This window comes from Bos mutus, chromosome 21 (assembly GCF_027580195.1).
Source record: "Bos mutus isolate GX-2022 chromosome 21, NWIPB_WYAK_1.1, whole genome shotgun sequence".
Classification (NCBI taxonomy): Eukaryota; Metazoa; Chordata; class Mammalia; order Artiodactyla; family Bovidae; genus Bos; species Bos mutus.
In genome coordinates this window covers 25,401,281-25,421,511 of record NC_091637.1, presented here as the reverse complement: position 1 = coordinate 25,421,511, position 20,231 = coordinate 25,401,281, and the positions used below count along the sequence as shown (strand labels likewise).

The 20,231-nt window shown below is 45.1% G+C and overlaps 1 protein-coding gene and 1 non-coding gene across 2 annotated transcripts in view; one reads left to right on the top strand and one right to left on the bottom strand.

Moving 5' to 3' along the window:
* Nucleotides 1–13,114, top strand: part of CTXND1 (cortexin domain containing 1) — a 49,577-nt gene extending 36,463 nt beyond the window's left edge. The window contains exons 2-3 of the mRNA XM_070358421.1: nt 7,905–8,067; nt 8,270–13,114. Coding sequence (XP_070214522.1) covers nt 8,332–8,511 — 180 coding nt within the window. The 5' untranslated portion in view covers nt 7,905–8,067; nt 8,270–8,331 and the 3' untranslated portion in view covers nt 8,512–13,114. The remainder of the gene's footprint in view (nt 1–7,904; nt 8,068–8,269) is intronic.
* Nucleotides 3,790–3,861, bottom strand: TRNAC-ACA (transfer RNA cysteine (anticodon ACA)). The gene has a single exon. It is a non-coding gene; the product is annotated as a tRNA-Cys (tRNA).
* Nucleotides 13,115–20,231: the final 7,117 nt, after the last annotated feature.

Here is a 20,231-nt window from a genome sequence, read left to right as displayed (position 1 = left end):
TTTACGGAGCCCCAGCCCTCTCAAACAGGATGACGGTCTTCAAAGTTTTCTATCGCTAGAGGAGATACAGACAGACATTTTTTAAATGTCATGTTGGTTCTGTGTGGCAGAATATTCAAAGAGGTGGAACTCTGACATTTCTTTCTGGGAGATAAACTGCTGATGCACAGATCTAGAGAAATGCTGGGAGAGGCGGGCGTATTTGCATGAGTCGTCTGAGAGCCTCATGAATGGATACTGATTGAGACTCTAACCCTTTGCCCCTGAGATTCACATTCTGGAAATCTGCCTCAGTAGCTCACGCCTTGCCTAAACAGTATCTGGAGGGAGGAAAGAGCAACACAGCCTCTAGAATAAAGTCATCATGAAGATAAAAACATTAGACTTTGGGGCAGGTCCTTGCCTGGAATTGGGGGTCTCTTAAGAAAGGAATGGGTTGGTTTTTGTTTTTTTATTTTTATTTTTTAATTGGATAATAATTGTTATGTTGGTTTCCGTTGTGCAAGAGGAATGCTTTTTTTTTTTTTGCGTTTGCTTTTCTTTTTTAATTTGGATGGTAATTGTTCTGTTGGTTTCTGCAATACCAACAAAGTGAATCAGCCATAGGTATACATATATCCCCTCCCTCTTGAAGGGGAAGGAGAGAGTGGGATGAATTGAGAGAGTAGCATTTTAGTATTTATTTGGCTGCATCAGATCTTAGTTGAGGCACATGGAATCTTCGTTATGGTGCTTGGGTCCTCTAGTTGTGGCACATGAGCTTAGCTGCCCCAAGCCATGTAGGATCTTAGTTCCCCAACCAGGGATTAAACCTGCATCCCCTGCATTGCAAGGTGGATTCTTAACCACTGGACCAGAAGGGAAGTCCCAGGAGAGGAGTGGTTTGAACCTCTGGGGCTGTGGATCCTGGGATGGGTGGCAATCAGCCATCCTGGAGGTTAACTAGAGGCCCAGGAATATGGTTGGTGTATAGCAGCAAAGCGAAGAATCTAGGTCTCTTCCCAGGGTCTCTTGACAGAGCTTTTGGGAAGGCTGGAAGAGCCCACACCTGGGAGAACCACCCATGCTGTAAAGTAAAAACTTCCTAGCTGTTAATATCAACCATCTTCCCCAGGTGATGTGGCATCCTTCGGATACTAAGAGGACACTCCATCTGGAAGGCATGAGCCAACTCGCCCTTTGGTCATAAATAAGCACCTTCGGGACTTCTTAGTCCCAGGAAATGTATTCAAACTTGGTGACATTGGAGCTTGAGCTGTTCAGTAGAAATATTGGCAAGGAATGTGTTCTTGTTGTTTTGTAATCTCAGAGTGGCAAAGGGGAGCACAGATGTGCGAGAGGAGAGGAATCCTAGTGGTGGCTCCCAGGCTGTCCCCAGTTCTCAGAACAAAGAGGGGTGCCCTTCAGCCCAGGGGCACTGCAGGTAGACCAGGATGCCCTGGAGGACTTTATGCAGCTTCACGGACTTGGCCTTGGTCTGGCTGCTGTACGCCAGCCCAACTTGGATTGTAGACCAGGATGCCCTGGAGGACTTTGTGCAGCTTCACGGACTTGGCCTTGGTCTGGCTGCTGTACGCCAGCCCAACTTGGATTGCTTAGACCCTCTTGACAAACACCTCATGGACATTGCTTAATTTTATGTCCCAGTACATTTTTAGTCCATTTTGACCATTTACATTCTAGAAAACATCCATATCATTGAGTTTTTCAAATGTACTGATGGGTTTTACACAGCACCACCCCTTATGTTTTTGATCTCCTTAGTATCCGTGGTTATAGCCTCTTTCTCACTCCTGTTGTTGTTCAGTCGCTCAGTCGTGTCCGACTCTTGGCGACCCCGTGAACTGCAGCATGCCAGGCTTCTCTGTCCTTCACCATCTCCCAGAGTTTGCTCAAACTCACGCTGATTGAGTCAGTGATACCATCCAACCATCTCATCCTCCGCCCCCTTCATCTCCTGCCCTCAATCTTTCCCAGCGTCTGGTTCTTTTCCAGTCAGTTGGCTCTTCTCATTCTTAAAGGTGTATACTTGTCTTTCCTCTTTCTTTCTAGATTAATTTTGCCAGAGGTTTCTCCAGGTTCAAACTATTATAAAGACCTTTCTCTGTGGTTTATTTTTAATTCACTGGTGCTCTGTTTTGTGAATTGTTAAATTCTGCTTTTAATTCTTATTTCATCTTCCAGATTTCCTTGATGCTGTTTTTATAATGGTCTCAGTTTATTTCTTCTTTCCCTGCATTTAATTCTTCTTGTTCAATCATGAAAGCTATGGTTTTGGCCCTGAATATAATAAACAGATGTCACTCACCTCACTCCATAACTTCTAATATGTAGAATACTCATTAGAGTGATTTTCTAAATATTCTGTAATTATGCTTAATTTTCTCATTAGCTCAATCATTATTTTTTAACGTTATTAAAATCAAATAGCTTGTTGTTCTGTTAGTTTGTTTAATCTTTTGTGGTCAGAAAATATAGCCTGTAAAATTTCTACTTTTTAAAATGTATAGATGTTTTCTTTGTAAATAAACACCAAATCAATTTTTGTAACTATTCTGTAAACATTTAAAATCAGTGTATATTCCCTATAGGCAATAAAAATGTCTATTCAGCTAACTAATTTAATAGTCAATTATTTTATATCATTCTCCTAGTGTTGTCTTTAAATGTTTAAACATGTATCTTAATCTACACTGTTCTATCAGTATTAAACTAAAATTTACATTAAATTATTGAATTAATTAAAATTATTAAAATATTTACACTACCCAAATGATATAAAAATTTTATTACATTTTGATTTAGTTCCACCTTCCCTCTACTAGTTTTTATTGAAATAATGCAGAATTTTAGATACAAGTTATCTTTATGAAGTTTTTCTGTTATGTAACTTTTATTTTTTTAATTCTTTTTTTAACATTTACATTGTTTTATAGCTATATTTGGGCTTCCCAGGTGGCTCAGTGGTAAAGAATCCACCTGCCAATGCAGAAGACACAGGTTCCATCCCTGGGTGGGGAAGATCCCCTGGAGAAGGAAATGGCAGCTCACTCCAGTATTCTTACCTGGAAGATCCTATGGACAGAGGAGCCTGGTGAGCTATAGTCCATAAGGTCACAAAAGACTGGGATACAATTTAGGACTCAGTTCAGTTCAGTTCAGTTCAGTTAGTTGCTCAGTCATGTCCAGCTCTTTGCGATCCGATGGACTGCAGCACGCCAGGCCTCCCTGTCCATCACCAACTCCGGGAGTTTACTCAAACTCATGTCCATTGAGTCAGTGATGCCAGCCAGCCATCTCATCCTCTGTCATCCCCTTCTCCTCCTGCCCTCAATCTTTCCCAGCATCAGGGTCTTTTCAAATGAGTCAGCTCTTCGCATCAGGTGGCCAAAGGATTGGAGTTACAGCTTTAACATCAGTCCTTCCAATGAACATTCAGGACTGATTTCTTTTAGGATGAACTGGTTGGATCTCCTTACAGTCCAGGGGACTCTCAAGAGTCTTCTCCAACACCACGGTTCAAAAGCATCAGTTCTTCGGCGCTCAGCTTTCTTTATAGTCCAACTCTTACATCCATACATGACTACTGGAAAAACCATAGTCTTGACTAGACTGACCTTTGTTGGCACAGTAATGTCTTTGCTTTTTAATATGCTGTCTGAGTGAAGTCGCTCAGTCGTGTCCGACTCTTTGAGACCCCATGGACTGTAGCCTACAACGCTCCTCCGTCCATGGGATTTTCCAGGCAAGAGTACTGGAGTGGGTTGCCATTTCCTTCTCCAGAGGATCTTCCCAACCCAGGGATCGAACCTGGGTCTCCTGCATTGTAAGCAGATGCTTTACCATCTGAGCCACCAGGGAAGTCTATGCTGTCTAGGTTGGTCATACTTTCCTTCCAAGGAGTAAACGTCTTTTTATTTCATAAAAAATTTAGGACTAACAAGCAACGTATACACTTTAACAATGTAGCGTTATCTTTTTTTTTAACCTGCTCCTCATAACCAGTAGAAAGCTAGTGCCCTTTTTGGCACTATTCAATTTACTGCCTTTCAGAAATGAAGATTTCTTTTTGAGAATCATCTAGAGTCACTAGAAAGTCGTGTTTTCTATTTGACAGTGATTCTATAAGGAACAGAAGTTCACTAAGGTTACCACAAATAACGGATCTTTTAGTGTAAGGACAAGAAGAGCCTTGATCCTTTTCTCCTCTCATTGCCTCTCACGGTCTCTCAGTGATGCCCTTCCTCTGACTGTTCTTGTCATTTTTCCACCACCAAGGCTATGACTGCCACACCTGGTGGATCAGCAGACTGGGAAGGGCACCGGACTTTCTTCTTTTATTTTTTCTGCCATACCACACCACATGCAGAACTTCCCCAGTCAGGGATCGAACCTGTGCCCCCTGCATCGGAAGAACAGAGGCTTAACCGTTGGACCACCAGGGAAGTCCCATGCCTCAGATCTTGATGTTACAGTGTCAGCAAGACTGCTGATGAAACCCTCCATATCTTTGTGCAGTTTCTTTCCCCTCCCTATATGGCTACTTTTGTCCATGGAATTCTCCAGGCAAGGATACTGGAGTGGGTACCCATTCCCTTTTCCAGGGGATCTTCCAGACCTCAGGATCAAACCCAGGTCTCCTGCATTGCAGGCAGATTCTTTACCATCTGAGCCACCAGGGAAGCCCTGTCTGACTGCAAAAGTGCCCAAAGCTGGTATACTCGTGTTCCACCTTCATTTTAGTTTTCCTTTCCCTTCTAAGATGCATTTTTCCAACAGCCTCCCAGTGAGTTGCTTCTTCTCTAGTAGCTGGACAGTGTGTTCTTATGCACCTTTGACTGATTTGTTTGCATTTTTCCATACCTGGGGAAATAGAACAAAAATAGCCAATGTTTTTTATAAGTCAAATGTAAGAATCAAAATATTTAAATATTAGAAAATAACAAATTCTCTCCACAATATTGCATGAAGTCCATCCCCTCCATGTATCTTTCCAGCCCTAGTAGTAGTTATGGTATGTATTTATGGATATACCATTTTATTAATATTTAAATTTCACCAAGAGTTCAAGTATATGCTAGCTTTATGTTCAGATTTTGAAATGAAGATAAAATGAACAAACAGCTTAAGGGTGCAGTGTGTTTAACACTGCACAATATATTCACTTGGGATTCTCAGGTGGTTCAGTGGTAAAGAATCTGCCTTCCAATGTAGGAGACTCAGGAGACATGGGTTTGATCCCTGGGTCAGAAGATCCCCTGGAGGATGAAATGGCAACTCACTCTCGTATCCTTGCCTGGAGAATCCCAGGAACGAGGAGCCTGGAGGGCTACAGTCCATGGAGTCCTGAAAAAGTCAGGCACGACTGAACACACATTCCCAGTATATTTAGCAACTAGACGATGTAGGGGGTGGTTAACTGTCCACTTAAGAACACAAGTATAGGGACAAGGCCTGCCAGTGGAGGAAATACCCACCATTCAGGTCTGAACAGAGGTCCTTGGTTGCTGGCAGAGTCTCCCTCAACTTCAAACTTGAGACAAACCACAGAACATACAAAACTTGATTGAGACATACCACTCAGTATACCAAAATCGACTTCAGAACAGTAACAGGATAGATTGGGCAGAGCCAGTTCGGGTTGTGGGGCCCAGTCTGAAGCAAGCAGGGTTGCCCAGAGGCTGGAAAGGTGGCAGCTGAAGCCTAGAATAGGGAGACGAGAGCAGCCGTCTTCTAAAAATCGCTGATTTCCAAACAAATTCCTAAGTTGTTTTTGGTTTTAATCATCTCTTAGCACAGACTCATCATCTCCCTCTGGCAAGCCTGTTAACTGCTCTGATGAAGGAGTGGGGCCACCAAGTGCACTCCCACAGGACAACACAATCAGTGTCGGGTTATGACACTGGGCCTCTTCTGTGTCCTGAGCAAACGCCTTCCACTTAACCCATCTGTCATCTGGGGAAGTGATTCTGATGGGTCACCTTTCATAATGACTCCGCCACTATTTATAGAACCAGCAGATTACTGCACGTGATCAGCTCTGGTCTTTGTTACCTGATTGAATTCACACTGTCGATACAGCCGGTTGTTTAGCCCCGAAGTAATAAGTGATGTGCTTTTTCAGTCTCCTTGCCTTCCTACCGTTAGTGTCCGGAGGGCAGAAGCTAAGCAAGTTTGCATCTTCTCTGGCATTTCCTGTGAACCCACAAGGCAGGGGCCTGTCCTGGGTCCAGGTTGGTAGTGGCCCTTGGTCAGTCTTGGAGCCTGCCCTTGAGAAACTGACATGCTGCTCTGACTGCATTCTGTACCCCCAAATCCATATGCTGAAGTCCTGACACTCAACAGGATTGTAGTTGGAGATAAGGCATTTAGGAGAGTACGTGTTCAGTCTCATGTCCAACTCTTTGCAACCCCATGGACTGCAGCCCACCGGGCTCCTCTGTCTTTGGGTTCTCCAGGCAAGAATACTGGAGTGGGTTGCCATGCCCTCCTCCAGGGGATCATCCCTACTCAGGAATCGAATCCATGTCTCCTGCATTTCCTGCATTGGATTCATTACCACTAGCGCCACCTGGGAAGCCCCCATTTGGATCTGCTACACCCAAACCCTAAAACTGCTTGCTTTCACAATTGTGCCAGGTCAGCCCACCAGCTGTTCCCTTCAGGGTTGCTCACTGGCCCAGATCAGAAACCCTGACTCGGGAGCAAGTTCCCCTCCAGCCACCCTGAGAAGGTGGCAGATGGAGTGTCTGGCCTGTGCAGGCTCCATGCTGAAGGACAGTTACATTCTGCTGGGGACCACTGAGCTGACCCCTGAGAAGGCCGGCCCCTCAGCTCCCAGGAATGGCAGCTGGGTTCAGCTGCATCACTGCTGGGCGTCAGGTCCTCACTGGGAAGGGGGGCTGGAAGGGATGTGTGTCCGCCCTGTAATTAACGTTAATCAACGCACACCATCTGGAGGGTGGAAGAATCTGTTCTTTGCATCCATGCTCTTGGCTTTCATCCCAGCTTAAGGATCCAGAAAATGCCGATAACCTTCCTCTGGGGCACGTTGCCAGGTTATAGGGCCCAGTTCTGGCCCCAGACAAGACAGGGGAGAATCACCAGACAATTTTTCCAAGGTCTGACTTTTATAATCTGTGTGGGGTCTCTGATATTAACTTAGGGCAGACGCTGAGCTGAGGATTTCAGTCTGTGTTTGAGAGGCCAGACTGAGTCCAGCTGTGAAACACAGTCCTAAAGCCACTGAACTGTTCACCTCACCATGGTCACTTTGGTAAATTTTATAATATGTATAAAACAATTTTTTACAGTTGTATTTTTATTTTACCTTTAATTTTTATTGGAATATAGTTCTACAATGTTGTGTTAGTTTCTGCTATACAGCTAAGAGAATCAGACTTACATATACATATATCCCCTCTGTTCTGTATTTCCTTCCCATTCAGGTCACCACGGAGCATTGAGTAGAGTTCCCTGTGCTGTACAGTAGGTTCTCAGTAGTTATCTATTTTATACACAGTATCAATAGTGTATGTATGTCAATCCCAATCTTCCAGTTCATTCCAATGGTTTCATGGGCACAGTTTCAGTTTTGCAAGTTGAAGAGAGCTCTGGAGACGGATGGTGGTGATGGCTGCACAACGATTTGAATGTCCTAAAGCCACCAAACTGTGCACTTAACCATGGTCACCATGGTAAATTTTATGTCTATTTTATCACAATTTTTAATGTTATATTTTTTAAAAGAGAGAAGGAAAGGAAAAAAGCTTTGGTGTAAAGTGTGACTGCTCCCACCACGATGCCCAGGCAGGAACTCTCCAGGCCAGACTTTTCTGCCAGTCCAGCTCAAGTCTGGGTGTCATGGGAAGTAACCAGCCTTGTTCTGTCATATTCTGTTTCAGCTGCTGCCAGTTTGGGTCCCTGCTTTCTAAAGGAAAGGCCACTGCTCTCTCTGGCTTCCAGCTGTGATGTCTGGTCACCCCCGCCTCCCTCCTGAAGCAGCCGCACCCAGGGTGCATGCCCACCCAGTGGCCCTTATGAAGTGGTGATCACTCTGACCAGCAGGTGAGTGCCCTCTGGGAAGAGACCTCAGTGGGCATCTGAAAACGAGGTCTCAGCTCTCACGTGCAGGAGGGAAGGGGAAGGAGCCAACTTCCACTCCAGGGGGGCATATAAGAACCCAGGGTTGTGCTCTGCCCCCACCTCTACCCCCACCACAGGCAAGTGGGCATGACCCTCTGATCTGCACTGCCCTGGCTTTCTGCAGGGGTGGAAGATGGTACCAGTCAACCCTGTGCCGGAGGAGGAGCCAGAAGCTGCCACTGAGAGATGGAGGACCCCACGCCTGAGCCTGTCTACGTGGACGTGGACAAAGGACTGACCTTGGCCTGCTTCGTCTTCCTCTGCCTGTTCCTCATCGTGATGATCATCCGCTGTGCCAAGGTCATCATGGACCCTTACAGCGCCATCCCCACGTCCACCTGGGAGGAGCAGCACCTGGACGACTGAGGCGCGGGCGGGCAGAGGCAGTGGGGAGGGACCGAGACCCTGGTGCTCTCTGGACGAGGTTGCCCCGGGACACACCTCTGTCCCCTGGCCACCAGCCTGCTAGCGCCTGGGGGCAGGCGGGAACAGATTCAGCTACTAGGGGTGGAGGTGGCTCAACTTAGCCTTGTCCACTCCCACACGAGCAGCAGGTTGAGATGCGTGGGATGCTGTGGGCGGTGCCATGGCCAGCCAGTCTGGGGATGAGAGGTCTGCAAGTCAGTAGTCCCGGGTTCCAGGCTGGGGACTCAGTGTGAGACTATGGGCGGTCACCTTCCCTGGCTCCCAAACCCCATTTGGCATTGGATACAGGACATATCATATAACAGTGGTCCAGTTTTGAGGAGACCCTTGCCCTGATCATGCCAAGAAGCACACGTACTAGCCCCAGGGTTGCACAGCACAGACATCCACCTGAAACCCAGCCCCTTCCCAATGGGCTGGCAGTGGAGCCAGGGTGGTGACCCAGGGAAGCAGATGGATTCAAATTCACAAAAGGCACAGGGGCTGCTTCCCAGCAATATTTTTTTAAACTAAAATGTAGAAGGGTATATTTTTTCCTGTTATAAATGAAATGTGTATTTTAGAAGTTTGGAAAAATACAGAAAAATAATAGAAGGAAAGGGGGAAAATAATACTTATAATTCCACTTCCCCAAAGCCGCCATCTTGATATATTTTCTCTCAGTATTTTTACATATATTTTTCAATAGTCAAACTGTGTGCATGGTGTTGCATCACTTCATGTTAGAGCATGAACACTTTCTCATGTCATCAAACTCTTCAGTTCAGTTCAGTTCAGTTCAGTTGCTCAGTCACGTCCGACTCTTTGTGACCCCATGAACCACAGCACGCCAGGCCTCCCTGTCCATCACCAACTCCCGGAGTCTACCCAAATCCATGTCCATCGAGTCGGTGATGCCATCCAGCCATCTCATCCTCTATCATCGCCTTCTCCTCTTGCCCTCAATTTTTCCCAGCATCACAGTCTTTTCAAATGAGTCAGTTCTTCGCATCAGGTGGCCAAAATATTGGAGTTTCAGCTTCAACATCAGTCCTTCCAGTGAACACCCAAGACTTATCTCCTTTGGGCTGTACTAGTTGGATCTCCTTGCAGTCCAAGAGACTCTCAAGAGTCTTCTCCAACATCACAGTTAGAAAGCATCAATTCTTCGGCGCTCAGCTTTCTTTATAGTCCAACTCTCACATCCATACATGACTACTGGAAAAACCATAGCCTTGACTAGATGGACCTCTGTTGGCAAAGTAATGTTCTGCTTTTTAATATGCTGTCTAGGCTGGTCATAGCCATCATTTTTACTGGCTACAGAGTATTCCATTGGTGGATAGGTCATGGTGTAATAATTATCTCTGTTGGTCATATGTTTCTTTTTTTCCCCCACTATTCTTCATGAAAAATTATTTCACCCAGTGACCTCTTGAGAGCACACAGTATATGAGATGAATATCAGACAGGAAGACCTGGGTTCTACTCATGTCTGTCACTCTAAGGCTGTGTGACCTTGAGCAAGTCACTTTACCTCTCTGTACCTCCATCCCCTTGTTGTATAAAGGAGGAGGAAAAACCTTGCCCTTTTTGTTTTGTGTAAGCCTCATGTGAATGAAAGGGCCGGAGGGGAGTGCTTTGAATGTAAATGTGCCGTGGGGGGAGACAAGGAATAAGTTGTTGATTATAATGACTCCTTTCCCTCTTTTCCCACCCTTCTCGCCCCTCACACTCCATCACCTAAATCTACGACCTTGCAGCAAGAATAGTGGACCAGAGTCCACAAACCTGGTCCCGAGTCCCAGCTCCTCTACTTTCTTGCCCTATGATCCCAAATAACTCAGCCTCTCTGATCCCCAATTTCTTCATCTGTAAAATGAGGGAATAACATCTACCTCACAAGGTTGTTGTGAGGATGAAATGAGAGAACATGTCTTTTTTTGATTTTTACCACCCCCAGGAGAAGCCAGAGGTCTGAACTGGGAGAATGAGGGGTCTGGATTCCCCTCTCTCAGAGGAACCTGGAACCCTGGGTTTTCCTTGGTTCCCAGGGCCCTTCTGAAAGACCAGACCTCCTGGCCAGGACCTGGTCAGAGGAATGCTCACAGCAACCTCTCCCACCCAGCACCTGACCTCAAGAAATATGGTGTTTATTAATTTACATAATCATCATTATCATCAGTAATCCTGCAAACACAATATGCAGTTAAATGAGACCGCCTGAACACCCCCTGATTCTGAAGGTATTTATTCTATCCCTCTAAGGCATGCCTGCCATCTCCCTCAGAAGTGACCTGCAGCTGGGAAGAAGCTCAAGGCTCCCTTCGCATCACCCACATCCCCGCCATCAGTACCACCCCATCCCGGGTCACCTGGGAAATAGCTTTCCAAAGCACCATCACCACTAGGTGACCACCTTGAAAGTGAACAAGGGCACCGCTGTTCAGGCGGCATTCCAGGGCATTTCCAGCTGTTCCCCATGCCACCTTCCACGCTGTGGGATGCAGTAAGGGACAGCTGGCAAAGGCAGTGGGCTAAAATGCATTGGAGGCTCCGTCTGAGGGGACGGACCAGAGCAAGGACCCTGCACATTGCCTCAGGCCCAGCAGCAGCCTTCACTCTGCAGACTACCTCAGAGATACCAAGCACTTCTGTGAACAGCTCATCAGCATGGATTTACAGTGCCAGTCAGAACCAACTCCCAATCAGCAAAGATCCTGAGGAACAAGAGGTCTTGAAGACCTCACTTGGAGATATTTTAGAGCTCTAAGGAGTGAACAACAGGTGCCCAAGGGCTGTACTACTCAAACTCTGATGAAGGACAAATAGCACCTGCAGCATTGAGGAACTTTCTAGAAATCCAAAATCATGGACCCCCACTCCAGACCTCCAGAACTCTAATCTCTGCAGGTGGGGCCCAGAAATCTCTTAGCAAGATCCACCGAGTGATTTCTATGCCTGAACATGAGCTTCCCAGGTGGCTCAGTGGTAAAGCATCCTCCTGCCAATGCAGGAAACTCAAGTTCTATCCCTGAATTGGGAAGATCCCCTGGAGGAGGAAATGGCAACCCACTCCAGTGTTCTTGCCTGGAAAATCCCATGCACAGAGGAGCCTCCCAGACTACAGTCCAGGGTGGTCACAAAAAGTCGGATGTGACTGAGCATGCACACACATTAATTAAATGCATCAATATGTTTTTAGAGAAGGATCAATAGTATGGATCATATCAATAGATCATAGAAGGATCATATCAATAATATGATCAATTAGTTTGAGAAGCACTGCCTTGAGGGTCCTCTGGTCTCACTTATTTCTTTCCCACACCTAGAGTTGTTAATATTTCCCACCCTATCTCTTTTGACTTTTTGGTGGCAAAGGGAAATAATAACATTTCAGCAAAAGATGGAAAATTTCAAAATCACTCCTATTATAAGCCTCCAGATAATAGTGATTTCCATTGTGCGTCCATGTGTTCCCTTCTCATCTTTGTCCACATACAAAATATATTTTTTCATAAAAGCCTTCTGTTACAGTATTTTAATCAGTATCTCATAACATTTCTTCATAAGCATGTTTCTGCTACAGTCTTCCTATTTATCATTTTAGTGGCTATAAACCATACCATCTAGTGCATGTGCATAGTTATCCAGAATCCTATTATTAAGCATTTGGATTGCTTTCATTTTTCCCTAGTATATATGTTGCAAAATAAAAATAAAGAAAGCTTAAGACAGATATGATGAACCCTGGGGCTTGCTCAGGATGGTGGATAATAAATATTTAAATAACACCCGCTGCACCTTAGAGACACATGGGGGAGGGAGAGCCATCTAAATATTTGATCATAATAAGGGAAAACCCAACTGAAATTTCAAGCTTTTGTTGTTGCTTTAGCTACTAAAGGATGGAGGAGATGGTCCTTTGTCATCAGAGCATCTTAGCCAGTTTGTAGCTGGCTGAGATGAAGTTAGGGCTTGGGATGGAGAGGTAAACTGTTCAGCAAAAGAAATGGAGAGAATTTTTGAAGACTGGAAGCTGGCAGAAAGAAAATGAAAAACATCACAGAGAAAGAGGTGTTGACTTCCTCAACCCAGGATTTAAGGCAAAACATGATCAGAGAAAAAGTCCCCCTGCAGGGTACGGGTGACGGGGTCTCCAGACAGTGGTGTTTGGTGGTTGATTTTAAGTTGTTGCCTGTTCTGTGCTCTACTCCAGTCCCTTCCTGTTACCCCAAACCCTCAGTAAAGTCTGATACACAATCCACCTTGTGGCCGTGGTGTTTGTGGGGCAATAAAGACATCTGGTTGGGGGGAAGATATCTGGGAAGTGGGTGATGTGAAGAAATGTTATCTGGAAAGGGATGTCATTCTAGGGACAGGTGAGGTGGAGAAAAACAGCAGAAGCAAGAAATCAGTGACGGTCCCTAGCAGAAACATGAGCCCTGAGAATGCTCGGACAGGCTGGTATGACTAATAGAGGACACCAGTTTTACCTGCCTGGTCTATCAATTTCCATCAACTCTGTTTCATTTTTTCCAGTTAGTTGCTCTAATCTACATGTTCTTATTGAATTGCTACTCTTTTTTTGGCGGGGAGTTGTGCCATGCTGCATGCAGGATCTTGGTTCCCTGATCGGGGATGGAACCTTCCCCACTGCATTGGATGCGCAGTCTTAGCCACGGGACCACCAGGGAAGTCCCTTCTTATTGAATTGAAACATCCATGCTTCCCTCTCCTATAAAATTGCTACAGAATTTGAGGCTAACTCAATCCAAAAGGAGCTGGTTCTGCTTCAAAATATCAGGTGGGGAGAATTTCAAAGCCTGGCGTGTCCACAAGTGTGTTTCCATGTCCACAGTCCTGCGTGTGTGAAGGAGGACAGCCTGCAGTGCCCTCTTTGTTTATGGCGCAGTCTGCTGAGAGGCACTTGAGCCGAGCTCCCTGGTCCACGTTCACATACCCAGTCATTCCGTCCAAACAGTACACCAGGCTGGCTGTGTCCAAAGGGACAGACAGCCTCAGCCATGCCAGCCCTGAATCCATAGGTCCTTGGTCATTGTCAGCTAAGACAACCCAATATAACATTGCAAAACAATTATCCTCTAGCCAAAAAAATAAAAATTAAATTAAATTATAAGAAAACATAGCAACCCTAGGATGCACCCAGTACATGCAGCAGAGTGGTACACACGAAGATACTACACATTGCCTCAAAAACCCAAAGAGGTTCATAAACCACTGAGCCTCGTTCTTCATAGTGGATGGCACAAGGAAAAGCGAGGTTTCTCACCTACCAGGGTATATCCCAACATGCCCCCAGCCGCTGGAACCCAAGAAATTTCTGCAATGTGGAGGGCACATGCAGAGGCCCCACACTGACCTTGGAGGGTGCCTGCTACCCATCAGGTCTTCCAGACACAGGGTGATGGCAGAAACTAGAGACAGGGCTGCCATCCTTACTGCCCAGCCACTGAGCAGCCCCTCTGCACCAGAACAGAGAAGAGAGGTGCCTGGGGGTCCCTGCCTTCAAACAGTGGGTGGAGAGAAAGATGGACACATGGCTGCTGAAGACTTTCCACATTAGACCACAGCACACACTTAAAGCCAAGTCGTAAGAAACCCGAAAGGAGATCTTCTATTCAGATCAGAAGGGCTAGTGTTGAGCTTGGCCAGAAAGATTGCTCCAGAGAGTGGGCTTTAAGAGACAGCAGGATCTGCGTGAACAAATCATTTCCCCATGGAAATGGGGAAAGCGAATTTTATTTGGAACGAAGATTTTCATTTTAAGAAGTAAGAGATATATTCACTTGTTCATTTTGATTGGCGTTAGTATACATTGATGATGGGCTTCCCAGGGGGCTCAGTGGTAGAGAATCCTCCTGCCAGTCCATAGGGGTTTGCTCTCACCTTCTGGCAAGCCCGTGCCTTTTGCGGTCCTTGCTACACTCCACTCAGCAGAGATAGTTAGCACCATGTCATCAGTACAGCACGACTGAGCGACTGAGCACAAGCATCAATATAGCAGCCATCCGTGAGCTGCTGTGGGTTGACAAGATGATCAGGGTCCCACACAATACAACAAAGAGAAGAGCGGGCGAACCCTGGAGGGAATACAATTAAGGTGTGCCACCACCTCCTGCCTGATGAAGGTGAACTCTTTTTATTATCTTTATTGATCGGGATGCAGCAGAATGTACTTTCTGGTACAGTGGTTCTCAAACTTTAGCATGCATCAGAATCACTTGGAACGTTTGTTCTGACACAATTTCTGGACTCCCACCCCAGAATGTTTAATTCAGTTGATCTTGTTGTCTGTCCTTTAATTTGTCAATCAAAATACTATAAATTTTTTTTTTGGGGGGGAGGTTGTTTACTTTTTAAAGTATAGTTGATTTGCAATGTTGTGTTCATTTCTGCTGTACAGCAAAATAGAAGTCCTATAATTTGTATTTTTAACAAGTTTCAAGGTCCTTGCCTCAGCTAAGAGACTTTATTGACACACACAATTACCTGGCATTGCACGGTTCCCTGGCACTGCAACTCTGCAAGCCAGACCTTCGTCTGTCCTACAGCTGAGGAAAGTCACTTTACCACTGCATGCATGCCTTCTGCTTCTCCATCTGACACTTCAGTTATGAATTCAAGATTTGGAGTTTATCTTGCTCTTTACGTAAACTCTCCAGGGCAATCAAGAGCAGCCCACCCATTCTAGAATCCATGTAATCAGCAATATTCCCCTAGCAACTAAGTGCCAATGATTTTTTAAAAAATATTTGTTCTTTCATTCATTTATTTAGCTGTGCCAGGTCTTATTGCTGCACATGAGATCTTCAATCTTCACTGTGGCATGTGGAATTTTTAGCTGTGGCTTGTGTGATCTAGTTCCCTGACCAGGGATCGAACATGGGCTCCCTGCATTTGGAGCACAGAGCCTTAGCCACAGGACCACTAGGGAAGTCCCACCAGTAACTCTTCTCCTAGGGCTTTACTCTCAACCTGCACTCCATCCTGTGCCAACACTGATAATATTCCAATAACTGTGATAGCATTACACAGTACAGACTATTCATGTCCTGCCTCCCCCAGTCAGGAGGTTACTCTGTGCTCATCTAATATGCAAGAAACCCAATCCCAGCATTTATTTGGAGAGCCTGTTTCCTGATGCCACTCCTGGTACCAATGGCTTTATTAGTCAGGAAGCAACTGAAGAGGGTTTGATTGATTGAAGAGGGTCTAATTTAGGGACTATTTTCAAAAATGTAGGCAGGGTTTAAAAATGCAACACAAATGAACATATCTACTAAACAGAAACAGACTTGCAGACATAGAGAGCAGGCTGTGGTTGCCAAGCGGGGAGAGGCGACAGGGGAGGGAAGAACTGGGAGCTCGGGATGAGCAGGTGCAAACTGATATCTGTAAGATGGATAAGCAAAAAGGTCCTGCTGTATAGCACAGGGAACTATACTCAGTAGACTGTAATAAATCAGAATGAAAAACAATATATATATATACACACACACACACACCTATATGTGTAACAGTCACTTTGCTGTACAACAGAAATTAAACACAACATGTAAATCAACTATTTTTCAATAAAATATGTTGAAAATATTTTTAAAAAGAGAGAGAGAGAAAAGGATGGTGGCTAGTTCAGGATTGATGACCACAAGAAGCCACTGGCAGCCCTTGCTTAGGGAGGGAATGGTGGAATCAGAAACAAGCAAGTGTTATTGAGCCATAGGTAGGCAGGGAGATGCTACAGAGCCGCCCAAACCCTAGCCCAGCAGGGAAGGGGTGAGCAGCGTGGATACCCCGCCTTCTTTCTCCTCTTACATTCCACCCTCAGCTTGTGCCTCTACTGAAGCCCAGGCAGAAGCCAGAGGGCGGGAGCCTGGGTGATGTCATCCATGGAGGTCTTCCTCCTCCCAAGACACGGCAGGACAGGGAAGGATGACCAGCAGTTCTGGAGGAACAGAGGGAGAGGAACCTGCATGGAGCCCCGGATGCTCTTCCTGCCAGCAGATCTTAGGCATGGCCCAGCGAGAGCTTCTAAACCGGCTTTCAAACTGTGACTATCTGAGAGAGGGGATCAGTGTCAGTCAATGATGCCTCTCAGGCTTCTTATGAAGTTTGGTCCACTCTCTCTCCTCCCTTCTGCACCAAGAACAGGGTGACCTCACTAGGTTCTGTTGTGCTCACTTCTCCAAGAAAAAGGGTGTCCTCTGGCCTAATACAGTCATTAAGAGGGACCGGGAAACTCAGACTCCTTCAGCCTGACTACACAGAGAAGCAGCTGATTAATCTACAACTCCTCCCAGTAATTATACTCCTCCCCAGGGGTCATGTATCATATTGTTTGATAGCATGTAGAATCTCCAGCTACCTTCTACTGCCGTAAAATATTGTAGTGCTAAATCTGGTTTTTGCATTCTTGCATTGTTTCTGTGGGGGTTTCCCAGCTTGTTCAGTGGTAGAGAGGATTTGCTCAGTCGTGTCCGACTCTTTGCGACCCCATGGACTGTAGCCCACCAGGCTCCTCCGTCCATGGGACTCTCCAGGCAAGAGTACTGGAGTGGGTTGCCATTTCCTTCTCCACAGTGGTAAAGAATCCACCTGCAAATGCAGGAGATGAGTGTTTGATCCCTGGGTCAGGAAGATCCCCTGGAAAAGGGAATGGCTACCCACTCCAGTATTTTTGCTTGGGAAATCCCATGGACAGGGGAGCCTGGCAGGCTACAGTTTATGGCATCACAAATGAGTCAGCCATGACTGAGCAACTAAACAACAACAAATATTACAAGTCAGCCCCATTTCATATCAGTCAGTCCATTAAGTGGGGAAATATTGGGTGTCACCTTGAAGATGGAATGGGGGCTCTAGCTTCCTATGAATAGACACTAAGGAAGGAATGACTCCAGAGGGCTGTGATGGGATGACACCCACAGGGCTGAAACTTGGGCTACATCAGGAGTGCTGCAATGACCATCCTTAAACACATGATTTTTTTCTTTCTCTGCTCTGCTCAGATACTCAGTTGTGTCCAGCTGTCTGTGACCTCATGGACTGTAGCCCACCAGGCTCCTCTGTCCATGGGATTTCCCAGGCAAGAATACCAGAGTGAGTTGCCATTCCCTTCTCCAGAAGATCTTCTTGACCCAGAGATCGAACCTGAATCTCATCTCCTGCATTGGCAGCTGGATTCTTTACCACTGCACCACCTAGGAAGCCCTTTTCCTTCTCTTGGATTACCAAATGCAGCTCTAATATAATCTGGAAGAGCTTCATATTGAGCTCATAGTGATGAGATAGGCAACTCTGTGATGCAATGCCACACACGTTTATGAGCAGCTACTGTGCTGGGTTTCCCTGGTGGCTCAGTGATAAAGAACCTGCCTGCCAATGCAGAAGATGCAGGTTTGAATCCTGGGTCAGGAAGATCCCCTGGAGGAGGGCATGACAACCCATTCCAGTATTCTTGCCTGGGAAATCCCATCAACAGAGGAGCGGTGGGCTCCAGTCCATGGGGCTGCAGAGTCTGACATGACTGAAGTGATTAAATAGCAACCTGTGTAAAGGGGTTTGGACACAAAGATAAGTCAAGCACAACCCTGCCTTGAGAAGCTCACTTCCAAGGATCAAAATCAAGGTTCCAACCACTGTTTCACAATTAGCCCTAGAAGTCCAAGGCTGTGGAGTCCAGGCTCCGTTCTACCACTCTCTAGGTATGTGAAATGAACAAGTCTCTTCATCTATTCTTTTTAAGATTTTTTTTGATGTGGACCATTTTCAAGGTCTTTGTTGAACTTGCTGCAATATTGCTTCTGTTTCATGTTTTTGTGTTTTTTGGCCAAAAGGCATGTGAGATCCTAGCTCCCTGACCAGGGATCAAACCCACACCCCTGCACTGGAAGAAGTCTTAACCATGGACCACCAGGGAAGTCCTCCAGTGTCTTCATTTATACAAAAAGATGTCTGAGACAGTGTGGGGGTCCAGAGAGAGAGGTAAAGGCGCAGGACTGCCTGTAGGCCTGGGGAGGAGGCAGGCTTTCCCTGGGATCCATGCTCCAGAGGGCCCAGCCCATCACAAACACACACACACACACATGAATGTATTCAAGAGCACATGGGGGGCTTCACTGGTGGTCCAGTGGTTAAGGCTCTGAGCTTTCACCGCAGGGGGCAATAGTTCGATCCCTGGTCAGGGAACTAAAGTTTCACATGCCAAGCGGTGTGGCCAAAAAGTGAGAAAAAAATAAATAAATAAAGAACACATGGGCCCTTATCTCCTTGGGACTCAAGCCCCAGGGACTCTTCACACCTCTGGGTTGTGCCCTCAAAACAAAATGCCATGTGAATGCCACACAGCTGTGTGGTGGGTCAGTGCCAACACTCTCGATGGACACTTCCTCCCTCCTCCAGGGGGCGCAGGGCAGCAGAAGCACTGTGGTAAGAGAACCTGATGGTCATTAACTACTTCCTACAGCATGAATGCAGCAGATGATTGCCCCAGTGTCATTCCTCAGTCCTACCCTAAATTCATTTCCTTGTTTTTCAATGTGTGGTCCTGGCATGGCATTCACAACAGCTGCACATGGCAACTAGGGCCCATTTTGCAATGTCAACTAATTTATATTAATTTATACTTACATAAAATAAACAGAGTGATATTAACTTTTTACTTTGCAACTAGGTGACACTGAACACTAGGATTGCAAATAGTTTTATTTTTATAACAAGTATTTAGTAGAATTTAATTGAATTAAAATAAATTTAAACATTTCAACTTGATTTAAATAAATTTGATGTTAATGTTCTTTAATTATAATTTGTATCTTACCTTTTAATTTTAATAGATAATTTTGAATGTCAAAGAAAAATTATTGAGGACTTCCCTGGTGGTCCACTGGTTAAGACTTCTCCTTCCAATGCAGGAGCTGTGGGTTCAATCCCTGGTCAGGGAGCTAAGATTCCACATGCCTCAGCCAAAAAACCAAAACATGAAACACATGCAATATTGTAACAAATTCAATAAAGACTTTAAAAATGGTCCCCATCAAAAAATCTTTTTAAAAAAGAATAACTGGAAATGAATATAAATTTTTCAATTTTTAACATTTAAGGTGTTGAAAATATTTACATTTCATACACTTTGAGTGTAACTCAATTTACTTTATCATCATTTACATTAGTCTGTCAATAAAACCCAAATTATGTGAATAGCTTAAGAGAGTATAATTAGTGATTCTAATGAAATTAAGGCAAGAAAAACTAACTTAAATAATAAAATTTTATTTTAAAAATATTGATATAGCAATTCATGAATTTGTACATCTTTAGTGCTCATCCCACAATCACCATCCCATTAACATTCTTCAAAGGCAATGATAATTATATTCATTTATAGTTGATATTTGGTGAATTTTCAATCATATAAAAACCATAGCTTTGCAAATATTTTTTGTTTTGTATTATGAAAACATATAGGCCAAGAGAGAAGAATAAAGAGTATTTAATAGTTTGTTGGCTTCGCTCATTTCTCTTAAATATTGAGACATAAGTGAATCTCCATGTATATTCTTGGCTAGGCAGAGGTGGACCTATGAATACAATCTGTCTAAGCACAAGTTAGAAAAGAATTTCCAGACACAGAGCATTGCAGAAAGAAGCGAGTTTAT